General features: G+C 43.8%; 1 protein-coding gene across 4 annotated transcripts in view; it reads right to left on the reverse strand.

Moving 5' to 3' along the window:
* The window catches only part of LOC129836020 (serum response factor-like), a 63,600-nt gene extending 45,734 nt beyond the window's left edge, over positions 1 to 17,866 (reverse strand). For 2 of the 4 annotated variants that reach the window (XM_055901758.1, XM_055901756.1), the window contains exons 1-2: positions 16,696 to 17,866; positions 796 to 1,062 (exon numbers count right to left, since the gene is read on the reverse strand). In XM_055901758.1, coding sequence (XP_055757733.1) covers positions 796 to 1,062; positions 16,696 to 17,319 — 891 coding nt within the window. In that variant the 5' untranslated portion in view covers positions 17,320 to 17,866. The remainder of the gene's footprint in view (positions 1 to 795; positions 1,063 to 16,695) is intronic. The other 2 variants (XM_055901757.1, XM_055901755.1) reach the window with 1 other exon arrangement.
* Between the last annotated feature and the right edge of the window lie 5,495 nt (positions 17,867 to 23,361).

Consider the following 23,361-nt stretch of genomic DNA (forward strand, 5'->3'; position numbering starts at 1 on the left):
GCCTAAGGCACGTTCACGCAGATGAGCAGGGACCCTGGGCATCTTTCTTTTGGTGTTTTTCAGAGTCAGTAGAAAGGCCTCTTTAGTGTCCTAAGTTTTCATAACTGTGACCTCAATTTCCTACCATCTGTAAGCTGTTAGTGTCTTAACGACGGTTCCACAGGTGCATGTTCATGAATTGTTTACGGTTCATTGAACAAGCATGGGAAACAGTGTTTAAACCCTTTACAATGAAGATCTGTGAAGTTATTTGGATTTTTACAAATCATCTTTGAAAGACAGGGTCCTGAAAAAGGGACGTTTCTTTTTTTGCTGAGTTTAGTTCTGTACGATGGCGAGTCGTGGAGGACTCGCCATCATCGTTTAAAATCTACAGTTTGGGAACATTTTGGTTTCCCAGTAAATTACAACGGCGATAGACAGAGAGAGTACTACTCAACGAGAATAGCCTATGCAGCTGCCAACACCTCAAACATGTTGACACATTTACGGCGACGTCACCCCAGTATTCCTACCACCAGAACAAGACACACACAAAAAAACTGGCTCTGAACCCTCTGAATTCAAGCAGCCCTTCGCAGCTTAAATAAACAAAAATTAACCACAATAACTGTTGGCATTTCATTTTCCTCCTGTACCGAAACATGACACTAAAACCTACCGAACCGTGGGTTTGGTGAACCATTACACCCCTACTAGTCACTGCTGTTGCCTAGGGTCGGGTTTACAAAACTAGTTTGGTGACTAATGAATACAACCCCGGTCCTTACGGTGAAGAGCAGCATCAGAACTCACCTTGGTCTCCCCAAGGCTCTCCGACTCAGACACCTGGTAGGTAAGGTCCGTCTCCTCGAAGCCTGTGGCGCTCATACGCTGGTCAGTGGAGGGGTCGTTGCGGGGGGGCGAGTCTGGAGAATTGAGGCACGTCTGGATGAGGGCCTTGCCCGTCTCGCTGGTGATCATGGGCTGGAGCTTCCGCGTGGCAAAGGTGTAGACATGGCCCGTCTCGCTGGCCACAAGTAGCAGGACCTGGGTTCCTGTCAACGTGGAAAGCTCATAGGCCTGCCATGGGGGGAGGGAGATGACAATGTCAACATGCATATCAGCATTAGAATCAGCATGAGCATCAACATCAGTCTTGGAGGAATGTGCCTAAATAAAACAGGGTAAGCTGACATTACACCACATTCTTAACTCGACTGAACAAAAATATAAAAACGCAACATTGGTCCTATGTTTCATGAGCTGAAATAAAAAAATCCCATGAAAGTTCGGTACGTACATAAAGCTTATTTCTCTCAAATTTTGTCCACAAATTAGTTTACAGCCCTATTAGTGAGAATTTCTCCACTGCCAAGAAAATCTATTCAGCTGACAGGTTTTGCATATCGAGAAGCGGATTTTTGTCACACAACACAATGCCACAGATGTCTCAAGTTTTGAGGGGGTGTGCAATTGGCATGCTGACTGCAGGAGTGTCCACCAGAGCTATGCCAGAGAATGTAATGTTAATTTCTCTACAATAAGCTGCCTCCAACAGTTTCAGAGAATTTGGCAGTGCATCCACACCAGCCCAGGACCTCCACATCTGGCTTCTTCACCTGCGGGATCGTCTGAGTTGGGTTTGGGGTGGGGGGGGAGGGGGAATCTGAGGAGTATTTCCAATGCCCATTTGTGGGGAAAAACTAATTATGATTGGCTGGGCCTGGCTCCCCAATGGGTGGGCCTGGCTGCTAAATGGGTGGGCCTATGCCCTCCCAGGCCCAGCCAAGGCTGCACCACTGTCCAGTCATGTGAAATCCATAGCTTTGGGCCTAATTTATTTATTTCAATTGACTGATTTCCTTATATGAACTGTAACTCAGTAAAATCTTTGAAATTGTTGCATTTATATATTTTTGTTCAGTATAAAACAAACTGTTTAAAACAAATCAAAACAAGAGTACCGTAAAACTAAGTCTCAAATAGCCGCCTGTCCCTTTTAATTGCCGGGCAATGGCACACATTTAAGCAAATCAAACAGCCGGTCTAAACTAATTGTTTGAGGTTACCATGAATTGTTTACAAGGTTTCATTTTTGATTTCTTACGTGAAATAATTCAGTATTGACTCCAAATATACATTTTTATCACCAGCAACAAACTACTAGCCATTGTCTGCTAACAGCTGAGAACTGCTCGCTAACTGGCCAGCACAAAAACAGTCAACCACTTCAGGAGTACAGTTTTTTTTTTTTTTTTAATAAAGCTGATCACCCTCAGCAAGAACTGCCGAAAATGAACAGTCAAAGAAGCGAATAATTATTCTGTGAAGATTAAATGTATCAATTAAAATGCTGGAAATAAAAAATTACCTTTATTTTTGTAAGCCGGTCTCTAATAAGCGCCTGTTGTGTTCAGTGATTTAAGCAAATAAACATCCAGGCTTGCAATATAAGTTTTACAATAAATGACTTTCTTACCAACACTATTATGTGCATTGCACAGACTCAAATAGGAATTGGAAAAAACTGAGTTCCAGATGGTGCTACCTACAGATAACGGGTTAAAACTGCAGCCAACAAGCCAAGAAACACACACCAAGTCTAAAAATACCTCTGTGGTGAACTCTGACGTATAGTATAAAACTAGCTAAAATAACATGACATAAGCCTCCAAGAATAGTGTCTGTGATATAGTGATACTGATTTCATTCCTTACGACAGGGGGTCTTGGGAGAGAACGGCGAGTGGTAGAGGTAATAACCATATAGGTCTTAAAAATGGAGGACAAGAGCAATGGCTCCTCTCACAGGCAGAGGTGGCTGTGAAACATGAGAACATGAGCTCTCCCGCCTTGCCATTCATTACACCAGACACTCACCGTCAGTAGTGTAGTGACCCACAAATAATGCAAAGATCTCGCATCGGAAATTAAACCCACACCGTGCGCTATTCTCACACACACTTATTGTTGCACTCGGAGTGAACCCTGTGCACTCACTGAGAGAGCCTTTTGATTTACGTCAGTCATCGGTAATGTCCAGGATGCTTCTGGCCCACAGGGAGGGAGATGGAGAGTAGACACTACCATTACCTTAGTGAATACAATTGAAACATTGGCTGATGATTGACTTCATTGCTAGCCGCCGGGCATCATTCTGGCAGACATGCAGAGTAAGGAGGACTAGAGGGCGGCTGTCAAACACAACCAACAATCGTATCCTTGCTTGGGCCTACATCAAACAGCCTATGCGAAATCATAGGGTCTATTTACTGTTATTAAACTAGAGTGCTGTTCGTGCATGAGCAATCTCTATCGAAACAGAACTAAACGCATCACAGCTTCTTTAAGTTCAATTCTCTTTCAAGGAACTTCCCGATGTCCAGCTTTCAAGGAACTTTCAGAACTTTTGGAAGTGTGGCATGCATTAATTTGTTCACTATTGGCCTCAATCATCTCATTTGTAGATATAAATGTACTCCATTCAGTTAATGTAGCAATTGGACAAGGCTGAAGCAACTTATCTAATAATATTTTGGCTGTAGTGAAATGCAACCCCACATGAAAAAGGTAGAGGGGCAGAGATGGGTAAGAGCAACTTCCAACACTGTGTCCATCACACTTGCCAGTCCAGCGGTGCAGGCTTCACCTCTAGAGCTGCGGTGTCAAATGAACGAATAAAAAAGCAAAGATAGCAAGCCTCTGGAGATGTTATCATGCGCTGAAGAGCAGCGAAGACGAGACCTGTAGTCGCTTCAGTGGGTTCTGCAGAAGCGTTCTCAGAAATGGAGCGAGCGTGCAGCCTCTCAGTAACACTTCCAAAGGATTTCACCATCATTTAAAAACATGGAAATCATCTCAGTGACATGGATGATTTCATGTACAAAGAACTGTGTGGCAAGCTTGTCTGAGCCATCCCACGTCTACAGTATGTGTGTGTCAGGCTGCGTCGGGGTGGCTTGGTCAATACCCAAATGCACAGCTTGATAACTACATCATTTTGAAAATGAGAGAGGAGAAGTTTGTTCATTCCTATTTGTATCCTTTCACTAGCTTGTTTGATTTAGGTCTCCTGGTTGTTGCAATCCCTGACCCTTGTCGTCAATGTGTGATTATTCTGGCTGTGTGTCTGGGAACGAGGTTGCACACACACACACACACACAGATGTATACAGTCCCCTATGTGTAAGTGCATATTGTGTATGCTGTCTGTCTGTAAGTGACAGACCCAACATCACGCCCCAGGACAGCCTAGAGAGCAGACACCAGACGGAAGAGGCAATCCACACAGCCAAGGTATTCATGTAAGCTCCCTTTCTGGCCTCACATGTAAAGCTATGGGGCATGTGTACCCATTGAGGACTACACATGGCCTGCTTCAAAAACAGAGCGATGCATAGCTCACACATCCTAACGGTCATACAGATCTATATACACTGTATGAAAACAGTGTGCATCTATAGATTAAACCACAGGGGCAGTAGTGAAATCCTGGACACGGAGAACTCAACTTGCTAGAGCGTGTGCGGGCTTGACAGTCCATTTCAATGAACCTGCATATCCTTTTCAGAACCAGTCAGATTACGGATCTAGCAGGCCATCAATTGCAATCGTATCACACGGCCCTGGCCCGCACCCTCAAAGAGATCTGAAACCTGCCCGCTACAGTGCCTTCAGAAAGGATTCATACACCTTGAATTATTCCACATTTTGTTGTGTTACAGCCTGAATTCAAAAAGTATTAAATATCTGTTTTTCTAATCCATCTACACACAATACCCCATAATGACAAAGTGAAAACATGTTTTTGTAAATGTGTGCAAATGTATTGATAAAGAAATACCTAATTGACATAAGAACTCGCACCCCTTTGCTAGGACAGACCAAATTGAGCTCAGGTGCATCCAATTTCCTTTTATCCTCCTTGAGATGTCACTACAACTTGGAGTCCACCTGTGACCAATTCAACTGTTTGGACGTGATTTAGGAAGCAACACACGTGTCTGTATAAGGGCCCACAGTTGAAAGTGCATGTCAGAGCAGAAACTATACCATGAAGTCCAAGAAGCTGTCCGTATATCTCAGAGATTGTGATGAGGCATACAGTACCAGTCAAAAATTTGGACACACCTACTCATTCAAGGGTTTCTTTATTTTTTACTATTTTCTACCTTATAGAATAATAGTGAAGACTACAAAACTATGAAATTACACATATGGTAGTAACCAAAAACAGTGTTAAACAAATCCAAATATATTTAATATTCTTCAAAGTAGCCACCTTTTGCCTTGATGACAGCTTTGCACACTCTTGGCATTCTCTCAACTAGCTTCACCTGGAATGCTTTTACAACAGTATCGAAGGAGTTCCCTCATATGCTGAGCACTTGTTGGCTGCTTTACATTCACTCTGCGGTCCGACTCATCTCAAACCATCTCAATTTGGTTGAGGTCAGGTGATTGCGGAGGCCAGGTCATCTGATGCAGCACTCTCCACCATTCTCCTTCTTGGTCAAATAGCCCTTACACAGCCTGGAGGTGTGTTGGGTCATTGTCCTGTTGAAAAACAAATGATAGCCCAAACCAGATGGGATGGCGTATCGATGCAGAATGCTGTGGTAGCATTTATTACGGCTGCAATTTCTAAGGCTGGTAACTCTAATGAACTTATCCTCTGCAGCAGAGGTAACTCTGGGTCATCCTTTCCTGTGGCCAGTTTCATCATAGCGATTGATGGTTTTTGCGACTGCACTTGAAGAAACTTTAAAAGTTCTTGACTGGACCTTTACGTAATAATTTCTCTTTGCTTATTTGAGCTGTTCTTGCCATAATATGGACTTGGTCTATCTTCTGTATACCACCCCTACCCTGTTACAACACAACTGATTGGCTCAAACGCATTAACAACTTTTAACAAGGCACACCTGTTAATTGAAATGCATTCCAGGAAACTACCTCATGAAGCTGGTTGAGAGAATGGCAAGCGTGTGCAAAGCTGTCATCAAGGCAAAGGGTGGCTACTTTGAAGAATCTAAAATATATTTTGATTTGTTTAACACTTTGGGATACTACCCTGATTCCATATGTGTTATTTCATAGTTTTGATGTCTTCACTTTTATTCTACAATATAGAAAATCGTAAAAATAAAGAAAAACCCTGCAATGAAAAGGTGTGTCCAAACTTCTGACTAGTACTGTATATCTGGGGAAGGGTATAAAACAATTTCTAGAGAGTTGAACATTTCCAAGAGCACAGTGGTATCCATCATTGGGAAATTGAAAAACATTTGGAACTAACCAGACTATGCCTACAGCTGGCCATCTGACCAAACTGGGAAGCCGGGCAAGAAGGACCTTGGTCAGGGAGGTGACCAAGAACCCAATGACAACTCTGACAGTTCCTTGGCTGTCGATGGGAGAAACTGCCATAAGGACAACAGTCTCTACAGCAAATCAAGTTGTATTAGTCACATGCGCCGAATAGACCTTACCATGAAACGCTTACTTACAAGCCCTTAACCAACAATTCAGTTAAAAAAAAATATTTACACAATAAACTAAAAGTAACAAATAAAAGAGCAACAACGAGGCTATATACAGTGGGTACCAGTACTGAAGCAATGTGCGGGGGCACAGGTTAGTCGAGGTCATTGAGGTAATGTAAAGTACCAGTCAAAAGTTGACACACCTTACTATTTTCTACATTTTAAAATAATAGAGAAGACATTAAATCTAAGAAATAACACATATGGAATGTAGAAACCCCAAAAATATATTTTATATTTGAGATTCTTCAAAGTAGCCACACTTTGCCTTGATGACGGCTTTGCACACTTTTGGCACTCTCTCAACCAGCTTCATGAAGCAGTCACCTAGAAAGCATTTCAATTAACAGGTGGGCCTTGTTAAAAATGTATTTGTGGAATTTATTTCCTTCTTAATGCGTTTGAGCCAATCAGTTGTGTTGTGACAAGGTATGGGTGGTATACAGAAGATAGCCCTATTTGGTAAAAGACCACGTCCATATTATGGCAAGAACAGCTCAAATAGGCAAAGAGAAACGACAGTCCATCATTACTTTAAGACATGAAAGTCAGCCAATGCAGAAAATGTCAAGAACTTTTAAAGTTTCTTCAAGTGCAGTCACAAAAACCATCAAGCGCTATGATGAAATTAACTCTTGTGAGGACCGCCACAGGAAAGGAAGACCCAGAGTTACCTCTGCTGCAGAGGATAAGTTCCTTAGAGTTACCAGTCTCAGAAATTGCAGGCCAAATAAATGCTTCAGAGTTCAAGTAACAGACACATCTCAACATTAACTGTTCAGAGGAGACTGTGTGAATCAGGACTTCATGGTCAAATTGCTGCAAAGAAACTACTACTAAAGGACACCAATAAGAAGAGACTTGCTTGGGCCAAGAAACACGAGCAATTGACATTAGATCAGTGGAAATCTGTCCTTTGGTCTCTGATGAGTCCAAATTTGAGATTTTTGGTTCCAACAGCCGTTTCTTTGTGAGACGCAGAGTAGGTGAAAGGATTATCTCTGCAGGTGTTGGTCCCACCGTGAAGCATGGAGGAGGTGTGGGGGTGCTTTGCTGGTGACACTGTCATTGATTTATTTAGAATTCAAAGCACACTTAACCAGCATGGCTACCACAGCACTTTCCAGCGATACGCCATCCCATCTGGTTTGAGCTTAGTGGGACTATCATTTGTTTTTCAACAAGACAATGACCCAAATCACACCTCCAGGCTGTGTAAGGGCTATTTGACCAAGAAGGAGAGTGATGGAGTGTGGCATTATTGTGACCCATGACCAGCCTTTCAGAGCACTTCATGGCTACAGGCGTGAGTGCTACGGGTCAGTAGCCATTTAGGCTGGTAACCTTGGAGTTCTTGGGTACAGACACTATGGTGGTCTGCTTGAAACATAGGTATTACAGACTCGACCAGGGACAGGTTGAAAATGTCAGTGAAGACACTTGCCAGTTGGTCAGCGCATGCTCGGAGTACACATCCTGTGAATTAGTCTGGCCCCGCGGCCTTGTGCATGTTGATCGGTTTAAAGGTCTTACTCACATTGGCTACGGCGAGCGTGAACACAGTCATTCTTAACAGCTGGTGCACTCATGGATGCTTCAGGTGTTGCTTGCCTCGATGCGTGCATAGAAGTCGTTTAGCTCGTCTGGTAGGCTTGTTTCACTGGGCAGCTCACAGCTAGGCTTCCCTTTGTAGTCCGTAATAGTTTGATTGCCCTGCCACATTCAACGAGTGTCAGGCCCGGTGTAGTAGAATTCAATCTTAGTCCTGTATTAAGGCTTTGCCTATTTGATGGTTTGTCTGAGGGCATAGCGGGATTTATCAAAAGCGTCCGGGTTAGAGTCCTGCTCATTGAAAGATGCAGCTCTACCCTTTTGCTCAGTGTGGATGTTGCCTGTAATCCATGGCTTCTGGTTGGGGTATGTACAGTTGAAGTCGGAAGTTAACATTCACTTAGGTTGGAGTCATTAAAACTCGTTTTTCAACCACTCCACAAATTTCTTGTTAATCAAATTATAGTTTCAGTGGGTCAGAATTCCAGTGGGTCAGAAGTTTACATACACTAAGTCGACTGTGCCTTTAAACAGCTTGGAAAATTCCAGAAAATTATGTCATGGCTTAGAAGCTAATTGACATCATTTGAGTCAATTGGAGGTGTACCTGCGGATGTATTTCAAGGCCTACCTTCAAACTCAGTGCCTCTTTGCTTGACACCATGGGAAAAATCCAAAGAAATCAGCCAAGACCTCAGAAACAAATTGTAGACTTCCACAAGTCTGGTTCATCCTTGGGAGCAATCTCCAAACACCTGAAGGTACCACGTTCATCTGTACAAACAATAGTACGCAAGTATAAACACCATGGGACCACGCAGTAGTCATACCGCTCAGGAAGGAGACGCGTTCCGTCTCCTAGAGATGAACGTACCTTGGTGCGAAAAGTGCAAATCAATCCCAGAACAACAGCAAAGGACCTTTTGAAGATGCTGGAGGAAACAGGTACAAAGATATCTATATCCACAGTAAAACGAGTCCTATATTGACATAACCTGAAAGGCCGCTCAGCAAGGAAGAAGCCTCTGCTCCAAAACCTCCATAAAAAAAGCCAAACAACAGTTTGCAACTGGACAATGGGGACAAAGAACGTACTTTTTGGAGAAATGTCCTCTGGTCTGATGAAATAAAAATAGAACTGTTTGGCCATAATGACCATCGTTATGTTTGGAGGAAAAAGGGGGAGGCTTGCAAGCCGAAGAACACCATCCCAACAGTGAAGCACGGGGGTGGCAGCATCATGTTGTGGGGGTGCTTTGCTGCAGGAGGGACTGGTGCACTTCAAAATACATGGCATCATGGGGAACGAAAATTATGTGGATATATTGAAGCAACATCTCAAGACATCAGTCAGGAAGTTAAAACTTGGTCGCATATGAACAATGACCCCAAGCATACTTCCAAAGTTGTGGCAAAATGGCTTAAGGACAACAAAGTCAAGGTATTGGAGTGGCCATCACAAAGCCCTGACCTCAATCCTGTAGAAAATTTGTGGGCAGAACTGAAAAAGTGTGCGCAAGCAAAGAGGCCAACAAACCTGACTCAGTTACACCAGCTCTGTCAGGAGGAATGGGCCAAAATCACCCAACTTATTGTGGGAAGCTTGTGGAAGGCTTCCCGAAACGTTTGAACAATTTAAAGTTTAAACAATTTAAAGGCAATGCTACCAAATACTAATTGAGTGTAGGTAAAAATCTGACCCACTGGGAATGTGATGAAAGAAATAAAAGCTAAAATAAATCACTCGCTCCACTATTATTCTGACATTTCACATTCTTAAAATAAAGTAGTGATCCTAACTGACCTAAGACAGAGAATTTTTATTAGGATTAAATGTCAGGAATTGTGAAAAACTGAGTTAATGTATTTGGCTAAGGTGTATGTAAACTTCCGACGTCAACTGTACGTACAGTACAGTCACTGTTGGGACAACACCATCGATGCACTTATTGATAAAGCTGGTGACTGATGTGGTATACTCCTGAATGCCATAGGAGTCCCGGAACATACAGTGCATTCGGAAAGTATTCAGACCCCTTCTCTTTTTCCACATTTCATTACAACCTTATTCTAAATTTGATTAAATAAATGTTTTTAATCAATCTACACACAACACTCCATAATGACAAAGAGAAAAACGTTTTTTAGAAATGTCAGCACATGTATTAAAAACAGAAATACTCAAACCCTTTGCAATGAGACTCGAAATTGAGCTCAGGTCCATCCTGTTTCAATTGATCATCCTTGAGATGTTTCTACAACTTGGAGTCCACCTGTGGTAAATCCAATTGTTTGGACATCATTTGGAAAGGCACACACTTGTCTACATAAAGGTCCCATAGTTGATCAAAAACCAAGCCATGAGGTCTAAGGAATTGTCTGTGGAGCACCGAGACAGGATTATGTCGAGGCACAGACCTGTGGAAGAAAAAATTTCTGCAGCATTGAAGGTCCCCAAGAACACAGTGGCCTCCATCATCAATCTTAAATAGAAGAAGTTTGGAACTACCAAGACTCTTCCTAGAGCTGGCTGCCCGGCCAAACTGAGCAATCGGGGGAGAAGATTTATATAAGTAAATCAAGAAACCGATGGTCACTCTGACAGAGCTCCAGAGTTCCTCTGTGGAGATGGGAGAACTTTACAGATGGCCAACCATCTCTTCAGCACTCCACCAATCACACCTTTATGGTAGAGTGTTCAGATGGAAGCCACTCTTCAGTAAAAAGGCACATGACAGCCCACTTGGAGTTTGTCAAAAGCAACCTAAAATGACTCAGACCATGAGAAACCAGATTCTCTGGTCTGATTAAACCAAGATTGAACACTTTGGCCTGAATGCCAAGTGTCACGTCTGGAGGAAACCTGGCACCATCGCTACGGTGAAGCATGGTGGTGGCAGCATCATGACGTGGGAATGTTTTTCAGTGGCAGGGACTGGGAGACTAGTCAGGGTTGAGGGAAAGAAAAACAGAGAAAAGTACAGAGATCCTTGATGAATACCTGAGCGCTCTGGAGCAGGTTCTCAGACTGGGGGCGAAGGTTCACCTTCCAACAAGACAACAGCCCTAATCACACAGCCAAGACAATGCAGGAGTGGCTTCGGGACAAGTCTCTGAATGTCCTTGCGTGGCCAAGCCAGAGCTCGGTCTTTAACACGATCGAACATCGCTGGAGACCTGAAAATAGCTGTGCAGCAACGCTCCCCATCCAAACTGACAGAGCTTGAGAAGACCTGCAGAGAAGAATGGGGGAAGTCCCCAAATACAGGTGTGCCAAACTTGTAGTGTCATACCCAAGAAGACTTGAGGCTGTAATCGCTGCCAAAAGTGCTTCAACAAAGTACTAAGTAAAGGTTCTGAATACTTTCGTAAATGTCATATTTAAGTTTTTTGCTGTCATTTTGGGGTACGTGTGTAGATTGCTGAGGGGGAAAAAATAATGCATTTTAGAATAAGCCTGTGGAAAAAGTCAATGGGTCTAAATACTTTCCAAATGCACTGTATTCCAGGCTGTGCTAGCAAAACTGTCCTGTAGCTTAGCATCTGCTCCCTCTGACACTTCCGTATTGAACGAGTCACTGATACTTCCTGCTTTAATTTTTGCTTGTAAGCAAGAATCAGATTTGCCAAATAGAAGCCGAGAGAGAGCTTTGTATGCGTCTCTGTGTGTAGTAAAGGTGGTCTCAAGTTTTTTCCCCTCTGGATGCACATGTAACATGCTAGTAGAAATGAGGTAAAACGGATTTAAGTTTCCCTGCATTTAATTCCCTGGCCACTAGGAGCGTCGCTCTGGGTGAGCATTTTCTTGTTTGCTTATGACTTTATACAGCTTGTTGAGTGCGGTCAGTGCCAGCATCAGTTTGTGGTGGTAAAAAGACAGCTACGAAAAATATAGATCAACTCTCTTGGTAAATAGTGTGGTCTACAGCTTATCAAGAGATACTCTACCTCAGGCAAGACTTCCTTAAAATATTAGATTTCGTACACCAGCTGTTATTTACAAATAGACACAGACCGCCACCCCTTGTCTTACAGGAAACAGCTGTTCGGTCTTGCCGATGCACAGAAAAAACTGCCAACTGTATATAATCCATGTCGTCGTTCAACTACAACTCGGTGAAACATAAGACATTACAGTTTTTAATGTCCTGTTGGTAGGATAGTCTTGAAAGGAGCTCATCCAGTTTATTCTCCGATGGTTGCACAATGGCCAATAGGACAGATGGTAGAGGTGGGTTATCCACTTGCCGACGAATTCTAAAAAAAGGGCACCCGGACCTGCATCCCCTGTATCGGTATCTTTTCTTCATGCGAATGACGGGGATTTTGGCCTGTCCATATCTGGAGTGAATCCTTTGCGTCCAACACGTTAAAAACATATTCTTCCAGTTTGAGGTGAGTAAACACTGTTCTGATATCCAGAAGCTCTTTTTGGTCATAAGAGATGGTGGCAGAAACATTATGTACCAAATACGTGGGGGGGAACACACAAAATAGCGCAATTGGTTAGGAGCCGGTAAAACGTCAGCCATCTTCTCCGACGCCATTCTCTCATGTACTTCACCAATCTGGCCTTTATGAGAGAGTGGCCAGACGGAAGCCGCTCCTGAGAAAAAGGCACGACAGAACACTTGGAGTTTGCTAAAAGGCACGTGAAAGACTGATCATAAGGCAAAAGATTATGTGATCTGTGACACAAATGTAACTATTTGGCCTGAATGCAAAGCACTATGTCTGTAGAAAACCAGGCACAGCTCATCACCCGTCTAACACCATCCCTACCGTGGTGGTGGCAGCAACATGCTATGTGGATGCTTATGAGCGGCAGGGACTGGGAGACTGGTAAGGATGGAGGGAACAATGAATGGAACCAAATACAGGCAAATCCTTCATGAGAACCTGCTTCAGAATGCAAACAACCTTAGACTGGGGCGAAGATTTATATTCCAACAGGACAATGACCCCAAGCACACAGCCAAAGCAACACTGGAATGGTTTCGGAACAAGAATGTGAAAATCCTTGAGTGGCCCAGCCAAAGCCCAGACTTGAATCCGATTAAATCTGTGGAAAGACTTGAAGATTGCTCTTCACTGCCGCTCTCCATCTAACTTAACAGAGCTTGAGAAAATCTGCAAGGTAGAATGGGAGAAAATCCCCAAATCCAGGATGTGCAAAGCTGATACAGACATACCCAAGATGACTCAAAGCTGTAATTGCCACCTAAGGTGCTTCTACAAAGTATTGACTCAGGGGTGTGAATACTTATGTAAATTAGACAGTTCTGTACTTCAATTTCCATAAAATGTGCAAAACTTTCTAAAAACATGTTTTCACTTTGTCATTATGGGATATTGTGTGTAGATGGGTGAGAGAAAAATACATTTGAATCCATTTTGAATTCAGGCTGTAACAACAAAACGTGGAAGAAGTCAAAGGGTAAGAATAATTTCTGAAGGCACTGTAAATCCTGTCATACTTTGTCATAACCCGACTCAAGGCACAGAACAATCATGCAGCCCACTGTACAATACAGAAACCTCCGTTTCCACGACAACAAAGGAGGATGCCAAAGGGAAGAAAGCACAAGCAAAGCAGGGACTTGCTCATCCGTCAGATGAGATCAAACAATGCAGTGGTATCCCAATTATTTTGGAGAAACAATCCCAAAAGACTGTTTGTCTGCATTTGCAGCAGTTCTCCAACGTATCTTTTGTGAGAGATAACAGATGCCTCGACAAAGAGCTGATCTGCCTCAGACATACGGTACTGTCTGAATTGAAACATAATGAGTGATCTTGGATACGATGGTACAGAGAATAGTGAGTAGCCTACATTCCATGTGCATGCTTGGATACTAGAGCCTTCATGGTACGTAGTATTCCTGATGAACCCACTGAATCAGTGACTTGTCCAGAACATTTTGATTGGGATGGCCAAGGTGGGGCACAGATAGGCTTGAATATTTTCCGGCTATTTCACAAAATGTTCCATTCCAAGAGTAAATCACTTTTCTCCTGGTTAACCCGGTATTTCCCACCAAAACTGGAAGTGTCCTTCAAAAGCATTATATAAAGCATATAAAATAGGCCTATGTCTGGATTAGATTAGAGGTTTTATTGAAAATTCAGGCCTGATGTTACCTGAGCCATACATTAAACACATTTTATGGGCCCTTACATTAAAGATATTTAATGATCCCAAGCCCCCCCCCCAAAAACAAATGATTGTGCTGTTATCCAATACATATAGTTTATGATATAGGCTACTGTACATTACGCACGACAGAGAAACATAAAAGCCCATAGATGTAGCTAGCTACAACGCATTCGGAAACTATTCAGACCCCTTGACTTTTTCCACATTTTGTTAGTGTACGTTACAGCCTTATTCTAAAATTGATTCAATTGCTGTTTTTTCCACCTCATCAATCTACACACATTACGCCATAATGACAAAGCAAAAACAGGTTCATAGAATTCTTTACAAATTCATTTTTTATATAAAAAAAATATATAAAAATAACATTTACATAATTATTCTGACCCTTTACTCAGTACTTTGTTGAAGCACCTTTGGCAGCAATTACAGCCTTGTGTCTTCTTGGGTAAGACACTACAAGCTTGGCACACCTGTATCCGGGGGGTTTCTCCCATTCTTCTCTGCAGATCCTTTTAAGCACTGTCAGGTTGGATGGGGAGCGTCGCTGCACAGCTATTATAAAGTCTCTCCATAGAAAGCACCCACATCCCTGCGTCACTCCACTTTTCAGTTCACTTGTCTTTTCGCTGCAGCTAGCAACTGGAAAAAGTCGTGGGGGGGGGGGGGAAACACTCAAACTGGACAGTTTTATCTCCATCTCTTCATTCAAAGACTCAATCATGGACACTAACTGACAGTTGTGGCTGCTTTGCCTGATGTATTGTTGTCACTACCTTCTTGCCCTTTGTGCTGTTGTCTTTGCCCAATAATGTTTGTACCATGTTTTGTGCTGCTACTATGTTGTGCTGCTGTCATGTTCTGTCAGAGTTACTATCGGGTTCTTGGTCACCCCCGTGACCAAGGCCCTTCGCCCCCGATTGCTCCGTTTGGCCGGGCAGCCAGCTCTAGGAAGAGTCTTGGTGGTTCCAAACTTCCTCCATTTAAGAATGATGGAGGCCACTGTGTTCTTGGCGACCTTCAATGCTGCAGACATTTTTGGTACACTTACACAGATCTGTGCGACACAATCCTGTCTCGGAGCTCTACGGAAAATGTCTTTGACCTCATGGCTTGGTGTTTGCTCTGACATGCACTGTCAACTGTGGGACCTTATATAGACAGGTGCGTGCCTTTCCAAATCATGTCCAATCAATTGAATTTACCACAGGTGGACTCCAAATTGTAGAAACATCTCAAGGATGATCAATGGAAACAGGATGCACCTGAGCTCAATTTCCAGGCTCATAGCAAAGGGTCTGAATACTTATGTAAATAAGGTATCTGTTTTGTTCTTTTTAATTAAAAAAAAATAATAAAAAACTTTTCACTTTGTCATTATGGGGTATTGTGTGTAGATTGAGGGGAAAAAAATCACTTTTAGAATACGGCTGTAATGTAACAAAATGTGGAAAAAAGGGGTCTGAATACTTTCTGATTGCACTGTATCTGATGCTGTCTTGCCAAAAAAGAATGACATCATTGTATTTTTGTCCAAACAGCATCACATGCTGACTACACCGGCCACAACTTCAGATGGGGTTTTCACTTTCAGACCTCCTCTGATGACTTACTGTATGTCAGAGAGCTAGAGCATGATGGAAGCATCACGTGTTCCTTACAGTGGTGCAGTGGCTATTTTAGTCTGCCTAGTGCCCTTTGACTGACCTCTGACCCTGTGGTTTAGTCATCTGTTGGCTCTGCCTGACACACTTTAGGCCAGGGGGTCTGTGATCTGAACTGCTGACCAAAGGCTGCAGTAGTGAATATACAGTAGTGAGTGAGTGTTTAGTAATATACCAACGTTAGTTTGCAGTACTCCTACATCTTATTTTACTCGATTAGGTACTATAGTTACTTTAAAGGTTGAATGAGAAATATTCAATGTACTGAGCACAAACAGCTCTTTGAAAATATGATTCAATTAATATTTTTAAAAAACTATAATATTTCTACATTTAGATTGCAAGTGTGTTACTGCACTAGACCTACCGGACACGGAGGTGTGTATGTAGAGGATCATGGTCAGAAATCGTAATGTCAGTTGCTCTAGTCTATTTAAAGGACAGAGCCAGTCATGACTGTTGTGGCCTCCAGTCACTCAGGGCCAGGGCAGAGATGACATGTCCCACTTGGTTATTTACACATGATGTCTGGGAGTCTTATTACATCAGGTTATTTGTGTGATTTTGGGTTGAATGGGCCTTCCCCTGGTTAAAAAAACACAAGTCAGTGACACGAGGGAAGGTTATTGTACAAGAAAGTTGAGACATGTACCTAATGATTGCATTATCTGTCAGTGTAGTCTATAGGTGCCCCATACACATCAATGAATGCAACATCGTGTATGACCAAGTGACACACTTTGGAGTGGACACTACAGAGTATCCCATCACACCTGAGTGTCACTGTTATCACTCACCTTCTTCATTATACCGGTCTTCCTCTTGCTAAACGTTGTGTATCGCCTCAACTTGTTGTCGATGAATTCCATTTTTATCTTCACGCGCCCACGTGTCTTCTTCCCTGGCTTTGCGCCAGCAACACCTTGGGGGACCACACCATAACCCCCCAATGGTATCCCAGCCTCCTGCCCTGTCTCCGTAGCCTCCATCTCCAGTCTCTCCCGCTTTACACTTCTTCTGCTGTCCCCGATTGAACCCATCGGATCGTCATCATCCCCCGAGTCCGAATCAGCGTCCGACCCACTGCACCCCATTGGAGCACACTCTTTGTCCGGGTCGTACTGGCTGCCTCCGCGAACCCCAATTCCCATGTTCAGACCGATGCCTCCCTGAGCAGCGGTCTGAGGAATAGCCGGTCCCGTCCCGTTCCCTGGTCTCGCCCCACCTCTTGCACCCACTCCTGGACCGTTGCCCCCCAACATCCCAACCGCACTGATGCTGTCGCTGACCCGAGTTTTCGATTGCCTTGCTCTGACCAACACAGGGCGAATCCCAATCACCCCAGAACCGTGACCTGTGTTAGCCCTGAAAGACGCTGACCCGTTTCCAGATTGTGCTGATCCAGCCTGGCTTGGTAGCATTCTAGTTAGAGGACCCGGTCCCTGAAATCGTCAGCCCACTGCTGGAGCGCGGGTCAGTAAAAATTACAGCACAGTTCATACAACCCAACCACCAAAAAGGTAAACAAACAACGAAATTGCGGACATTGCAAAATTGTCATTTGTTTGAAACCACTAAAGCAAACTTTCGAAAGTGATGCTGCCCCTGAGACCTTTCAGCCAGGATCAGTTTAGCTCAACCTCTATTTCCAAAACTCAGAGCACTTTCTCAAAAAAAGGGAAAATCGAAGAGAGCACTCGTTATTACTCCGCCATGTCATGTAGTTCACACCATAATCGCGTAAAATGTCGTCGGTATTCGCCTTCAATTCACAAAGGCTGCAGATATTTAATCGAATATCACGCAATATCAGTCTTGCAGTCGTGCATTTTCACACAAAACTGATGTATTTTTTAAATAACGTATCCGAGAGCGGTCTACAACCCAAGATCTACTTTCCTCCTTATAAAGAGATACAATGTTTCCTTTTATGGAGTTGCATCTCCTTATTTGGTGAGTCACAGCGTCGTCTACGGATTGGCCGATTGGGATCTAGGTTGAGCCACCATTGGTCAATATGGCATGGTCATTAGAATAAATACCAAAATGGTTGCTGTACACTGTGGACATCACGGGGATGTTGGTCTTCTTCCGATGCGTAACTCGGAACTCAGACATTTCCGACTACAAGTGCGCAACAAAAAAAACGATATCCGACTGGGAAAATAGTTTTGAACTGTCATCCAACTCGAAATTCCCAGTTAGCAACTTTGGAGCTCTAGAAATGTTCCCAAGACCACTGATCTCCCCCCCTATTTCCCAGTGTCTTGAAAGCACCAATAGACGTTGCTGACGCATGACAGATCTTACAATGCCTGGAGAGGTATTTTAGGTATCAGCTAACCACATTATATGTTTAAAAAATAAATATTTAACCACATATGTTGTTGTTAATCGGCACTGTTGACATTGTCAACCATTAGTTGTTGCGTCACATTAGCCGTGTTTCCGCACGGACCCTTTAGACCGCAACACACAACGCGCTCTACTATTCCACAGAGTTTTTAAACTCAGAGGCGCAACCTCGCAAAACTTCCGGGAACACTTGCGAAGCAGACCAGACTGGGGTTTGGCGTTTGAGAAGTCAAAGGGAACAGTGACATTTTACCTTAGTTTCTCGAAATCTAAAGGCACAACCTAGATTCGAGCCAATGTCTTAAGTAGTTGAACATGTTGTTACTCCAACCTCATCAAAGTGACCGATTTATATCTTTTCATTTTTGTGAAAAACAACTTCAAAAATCGAATCAAAATCTTTATATTGAAGGACTGCCTTTGATTTGATGGCCTGCACACATGCGTAGTTCAGCACAAGACGACAGGAGTCTTCTACTGGAGAAGCAGTTTCTGCCTATCTTTGTAATATTTGGCTGTGTGCTCTGGGTCTCAGTAGCTAGCAGCTGCTGTAGAGCTGTCTGTCTCTCTTGTGGTGCTTAAAAATCCATAATGTGCGCAGCATTGAGCAACAGTTTTGAAGGAAAACTTACAGAAAATTCAACCATAAACACATTCCTAGGCATTTCTTTAGATGACAGCAAAAACTTAATTTGCATAGAAGTCAAGTCTACAGGCGTCTGAATAGCTTCTATTCCCAAGCCATAAGACTGCTAAATAGCTAACAAAAGGGCTCACAAACACAGACCACATGTAACCACGCCAGCCCAAGACCTCCACATCTGGCTTCTTCACCTGTGGGATCATTTGAGACCAGCCACCTGGACAGCTGATGAAACTGTGGGTTTGTACAACCGAAGAATCGCTGCACAAACTGTCAGAAACCGTCTCAGATAAGCTCATTTGCGTACTCGTTGTCCTCATCAGGGTCTTGACCAGACTGCAGTTTGGCGTCGTAACTGACTTCAGTGGGCAAATGCTCCCCTTCGATGTCCACTGGCGCGCTGGAAAAGTGTGCTCTTCACCAATGAATCCCAATTTCCAACTGTACCGGGCAGATGGCAGACAGTATGGCGTTGTGTGGGGGAGCGGTTTGCTGATGTCAACATTGTGAACAGAGTCCCCCGTGGTGGTGGGGTTATGGTATGGGTAGACATAAGCTAAGGACAATGAACACAATTGCATTTTATCGATGTCAATTTGAATGCACAGAGGTATCGTGATGAGATCCTGAGGCCCACTGTCGTGCCATTCTTCCGCTGCCATCACCAGTGTGTTTCAGCATGTTAATGCACATGTCGCAAAGATCTCTACACAATTCCTGGAAGCGGAAAATGTCCCAGTTCTTACATGGACTGCATACTCCCCAGACATGTCACCCATTGAGCATGTTTGGGATGCTCTAGTCTAGATTGACGTGTACGACAGCGTGTTCCAGTTCCTGGCAATATCCAGCAACTTTGCACAGCGGAGTGGGAAAACATTCCACAGGCCACAATCCACAGCCTGATCAACTCTATGCGAAGGAGATATGTCACGCTAAAATTATTATTATTCTTTTTTCGATTTTTACCTTTATTTAACTACCGTAAGCAAGTCAGTTAAGAACAAATTCTTATTTTCAATGACGGTCTAGGAACAGTCGGTTAACTGCCTTGTTCATGTAAATGAGGCAAATTATGTTCACACCAGATACTGACTAGTTTTCTGATCCACGCCCCTACCTTTTTTTTAAAGGTACCTGTGACCAACAGATGCATATCTGTATTCCCAGTCGGGAAATCCATAGATTAGGGCATAATTAATGTATTTCAATTGACTGATTTCCTTATATGAACTATAACTCAGTAAAATCGTAAATATTTTTGTTCAGTGTACAGTGAGAGTGGTTACAGTTTCTCAGCCCATCCCTCTGCTTTTTACCGAAGTGGGTGGGTAGAACGCTTTGTTATTGTTTCAACTGCTGATTGCCACTTCAATTAGGGTCAAATTTGAACAATTTCTAAAAATGTGATTAATAATCGAGTTAATCGCACAGAAAACAATGCGATGAACTCGATACATTTTTAAAATCATTTGACAGTCCTATGTTAAACACTTAGTAATAAAAGGTTAACGTTATATCAGAGGTAATTAACACCATAAGTCACCTTCCATCAAGGGTCATGGACCTCAAGCCCTCAGTAGTTTATTGTAGACTATACCAAATCAAAGTTTGTCACATGTCAGAATACAACGGGTGTAAGCCATACAGTGAAATGCTATCAAGCTCTTCCTCAACAATGCAGAGTTCCATATCAGAGGTACGAAATAGAAAAATATCTTTAAAAAGGCATGGAAGCAACACTAGGTCAGATAAAGATCAACACATGAGAAATAAAACACACCAAAATGTAAGCTATGCCTTCAGAAAGTATTCACACCCCCCTTGACTTTTTACACATTTGGTGTGTTACAGCCTGAATTTCAAAATTGATTAAATTGAGATTTCTTTTGTCATTGGTCTAAACACAATACCCCATAATGTCAAAGTGGAATGCTGTTTTTTTACATTTTTACCATTTAATTAAAAATGAAAAGTTCAAATGTCTTGAGTCAAAAAGTATTCAACACCTTTGTTATGGCAAGCCTAAATAAGTTCAGGAGCAAACATTTGCTTAACAAGTCACATAATAAGTTGCATGGACTCACTCTGTGTGCAATAATAGTGTTTAACATGATTTTTGAATAACTACCTCATCTCTGTACCACATACATACAATTATATGTAAGGTCCCTCAGTCGAGCAGTGAATTTCAAACACAGATTCAACCACAAAGACCAGGGAGGTTTTCCAATGCTTCGCAAAGAAGGGCACATATTGGTAGCTGTGTATATAAATAAAAAGCAGATGATGAATATCCCTTTGAGCATGGTGAAGTTGTTAATTACACTTTGGATGGTGTATCAATACACCCTGTTGCGACAAAGATACAGGCGTCATTCCGAACTCAGTTGCCAGAGAGGAAGGAAACCGTTCAGGGATTTCACCATGAGGAAAATGGTGACTTTAAAACAGTTACAGAGTTTAATGGCTGTATAGGTGTCACGCCCTGACCTTACTTATCTATGTTTTATTTATTATTTTGGTTAGGTCAGGGTGTGACGAGGGTGGGTATGCTTGTTTTGTATTGTCTAGGGGTTTTTGTATGTCCAGGGGTGTTGGTAAGTCTAGGCATATGTATGTCTATGGTGGCCTGAATTGGTTCCCAATCAGAGCCAGCTGTTTATCGTTGTCTCTGATTGGGGATCATATTTAGGTTGCCATTTTCCCTTTTGGTTTTGTGGGTTCTTGTTCTATGTTTAGTTGCCTGTCTGCACTAGCCATATTAGCTTCACGGTTCGTTTTGTTATTTTGTTCGTTCTGGTCAGTGTTCGTTCCATAAATAAAGAAGAATGTACGCTTATCACGCTGCACCTTGGTCTCCTCCCTACAACGGCCGTGACAATAGGAGAAAACCGAAGATGGATCAACAACATTGTAGTTACTCCATGTAACGCTCGTCCTCCTCCTCGTCTGAAGAGGAGCATGGATCGGACCAAAATGCAGCGTGGTTTGAATACATACTTATTTATTTGCGAAAGACGAAGACAGAAAAACTCTTAAACAAACAACAAAACAATAAACGACGTTAACAGACCTGAACTTGAGAACATATAAACATGAACGCACGAACAGGAAAGAACACACGAACGAACGAAACAGTCCCGTGTGGCACAAACACTGACACAGGAACAATCACCCACAAACAAACAGTGAGAACAGCCTACCTTAATATGGTTCTCAATCAGAGGAAACGTAAAACACCTGCCCCTGATTGAGAACCATATCAGGCTAATTGAAAATGAACCCAACATAGAAACACATAACATAGAATGCCCACCCCAACTCACGCCCTGACCATACTAAACAAAGACAAAACAAAGGAAATAAGGTCAGGAACGTGACAGTGACCCCCCCCCCCCCCCCCCAAGATGCGGACTCCGGCCGCAAAACCTGAACCTATAGGCGAGGGTTTGGGTGGGCATCTGTCCACGGTGGCGGCTCTGGCTCTGGACGTGGTCCCCACCCCACCATAGTTAATCCCCGCTTCCGTGGCCTCCTCCTAATGGCTACCCACCATATTAACCCCACTGGATTAAGGGGCAGCACCGGACTGAGGGGCAGCTCCGGACTGAGGGGCAGCTCAGGACTGAGGGGCTGCTCCGGACTGAGGGGCGGCTCCGGACTGAGTGACGGCTCCGGACTGAGTGACGGCTCTGGCAGGTCATGGCTGGCTGACGGCTCTGGCAGGTCATGGCTGGCTGACGGCTCTGGCAGGTCATGGCTGGCTGACGGCACTGGCAGGTCATGGCTGGCTGACGGCACTTTGTATTGCTTTTAAATTTTCAAAATCTTATTAACACTTTGTTCTAGCTAACTATTTGTGTAGGTAGCTATCAAGTAAACACAAGGATATAGTTATAGATATAGATATACAATGGCTGGCTGACGGCACTGGCAGGTCATGGCTGGCTGACGGCACTGGCAGGTCATGGCTGGCTGACGGCACTGGCAGGTCATGGCTGTCTGACGGCACTGGCAGGTCATGGCTGGCTGGCAGCACTGGCAGGTCATGGCTGGCGGGCGGCTCTGGCTGCTCCTGTCTGGCGGGCGGCTCTGGCTGCTCCTGTCTGGCGGGCGGCTCTGGCTGCTCCTGTCTGGTGGGCGGGCGGCTCTGGCTGCTCCTGTCTGGCGGGCGGCTCTGGCTGCTCCTGGCGGGCGGGCGGCTCTGGCTGCTCCTGTCTGGCAGGCGGATCTGGCTGCTCCTGTCTGGCGGGCGGCCCTGGCTGCTCCTGTCTGGCGGGCGGCTCTAGTGGCTCCTGACTGACGGACGGCTCTAGCGGCTCCTGACAGACGGGCGGCTTTGAAGGCTCAGGACAGACGGGCGGCTTTGAAGGCTCAGGACAGACGGGCGGCTTTGAAGGCTCAGGACAGACGGGCAGTTCAGACGGCGCTGGGCAGACGGATAGCGCAGACGGCACTGGGC

This window comes from Salvelinus fontinalis, chromosome 37, assembly GCF_029448725.1.
Source record: "Salvelinus fontinalis isolate EN_2023a chromosome 37, ASM2944872v1, whole genome shotgun sequence".
Taxonomy (NCBI): Eukaryota; Metazoa; Chordata; class Actinopteri; order Salmoniformes; family Salmonidae; genus Salvelinus; species Salvelinus fontinalis.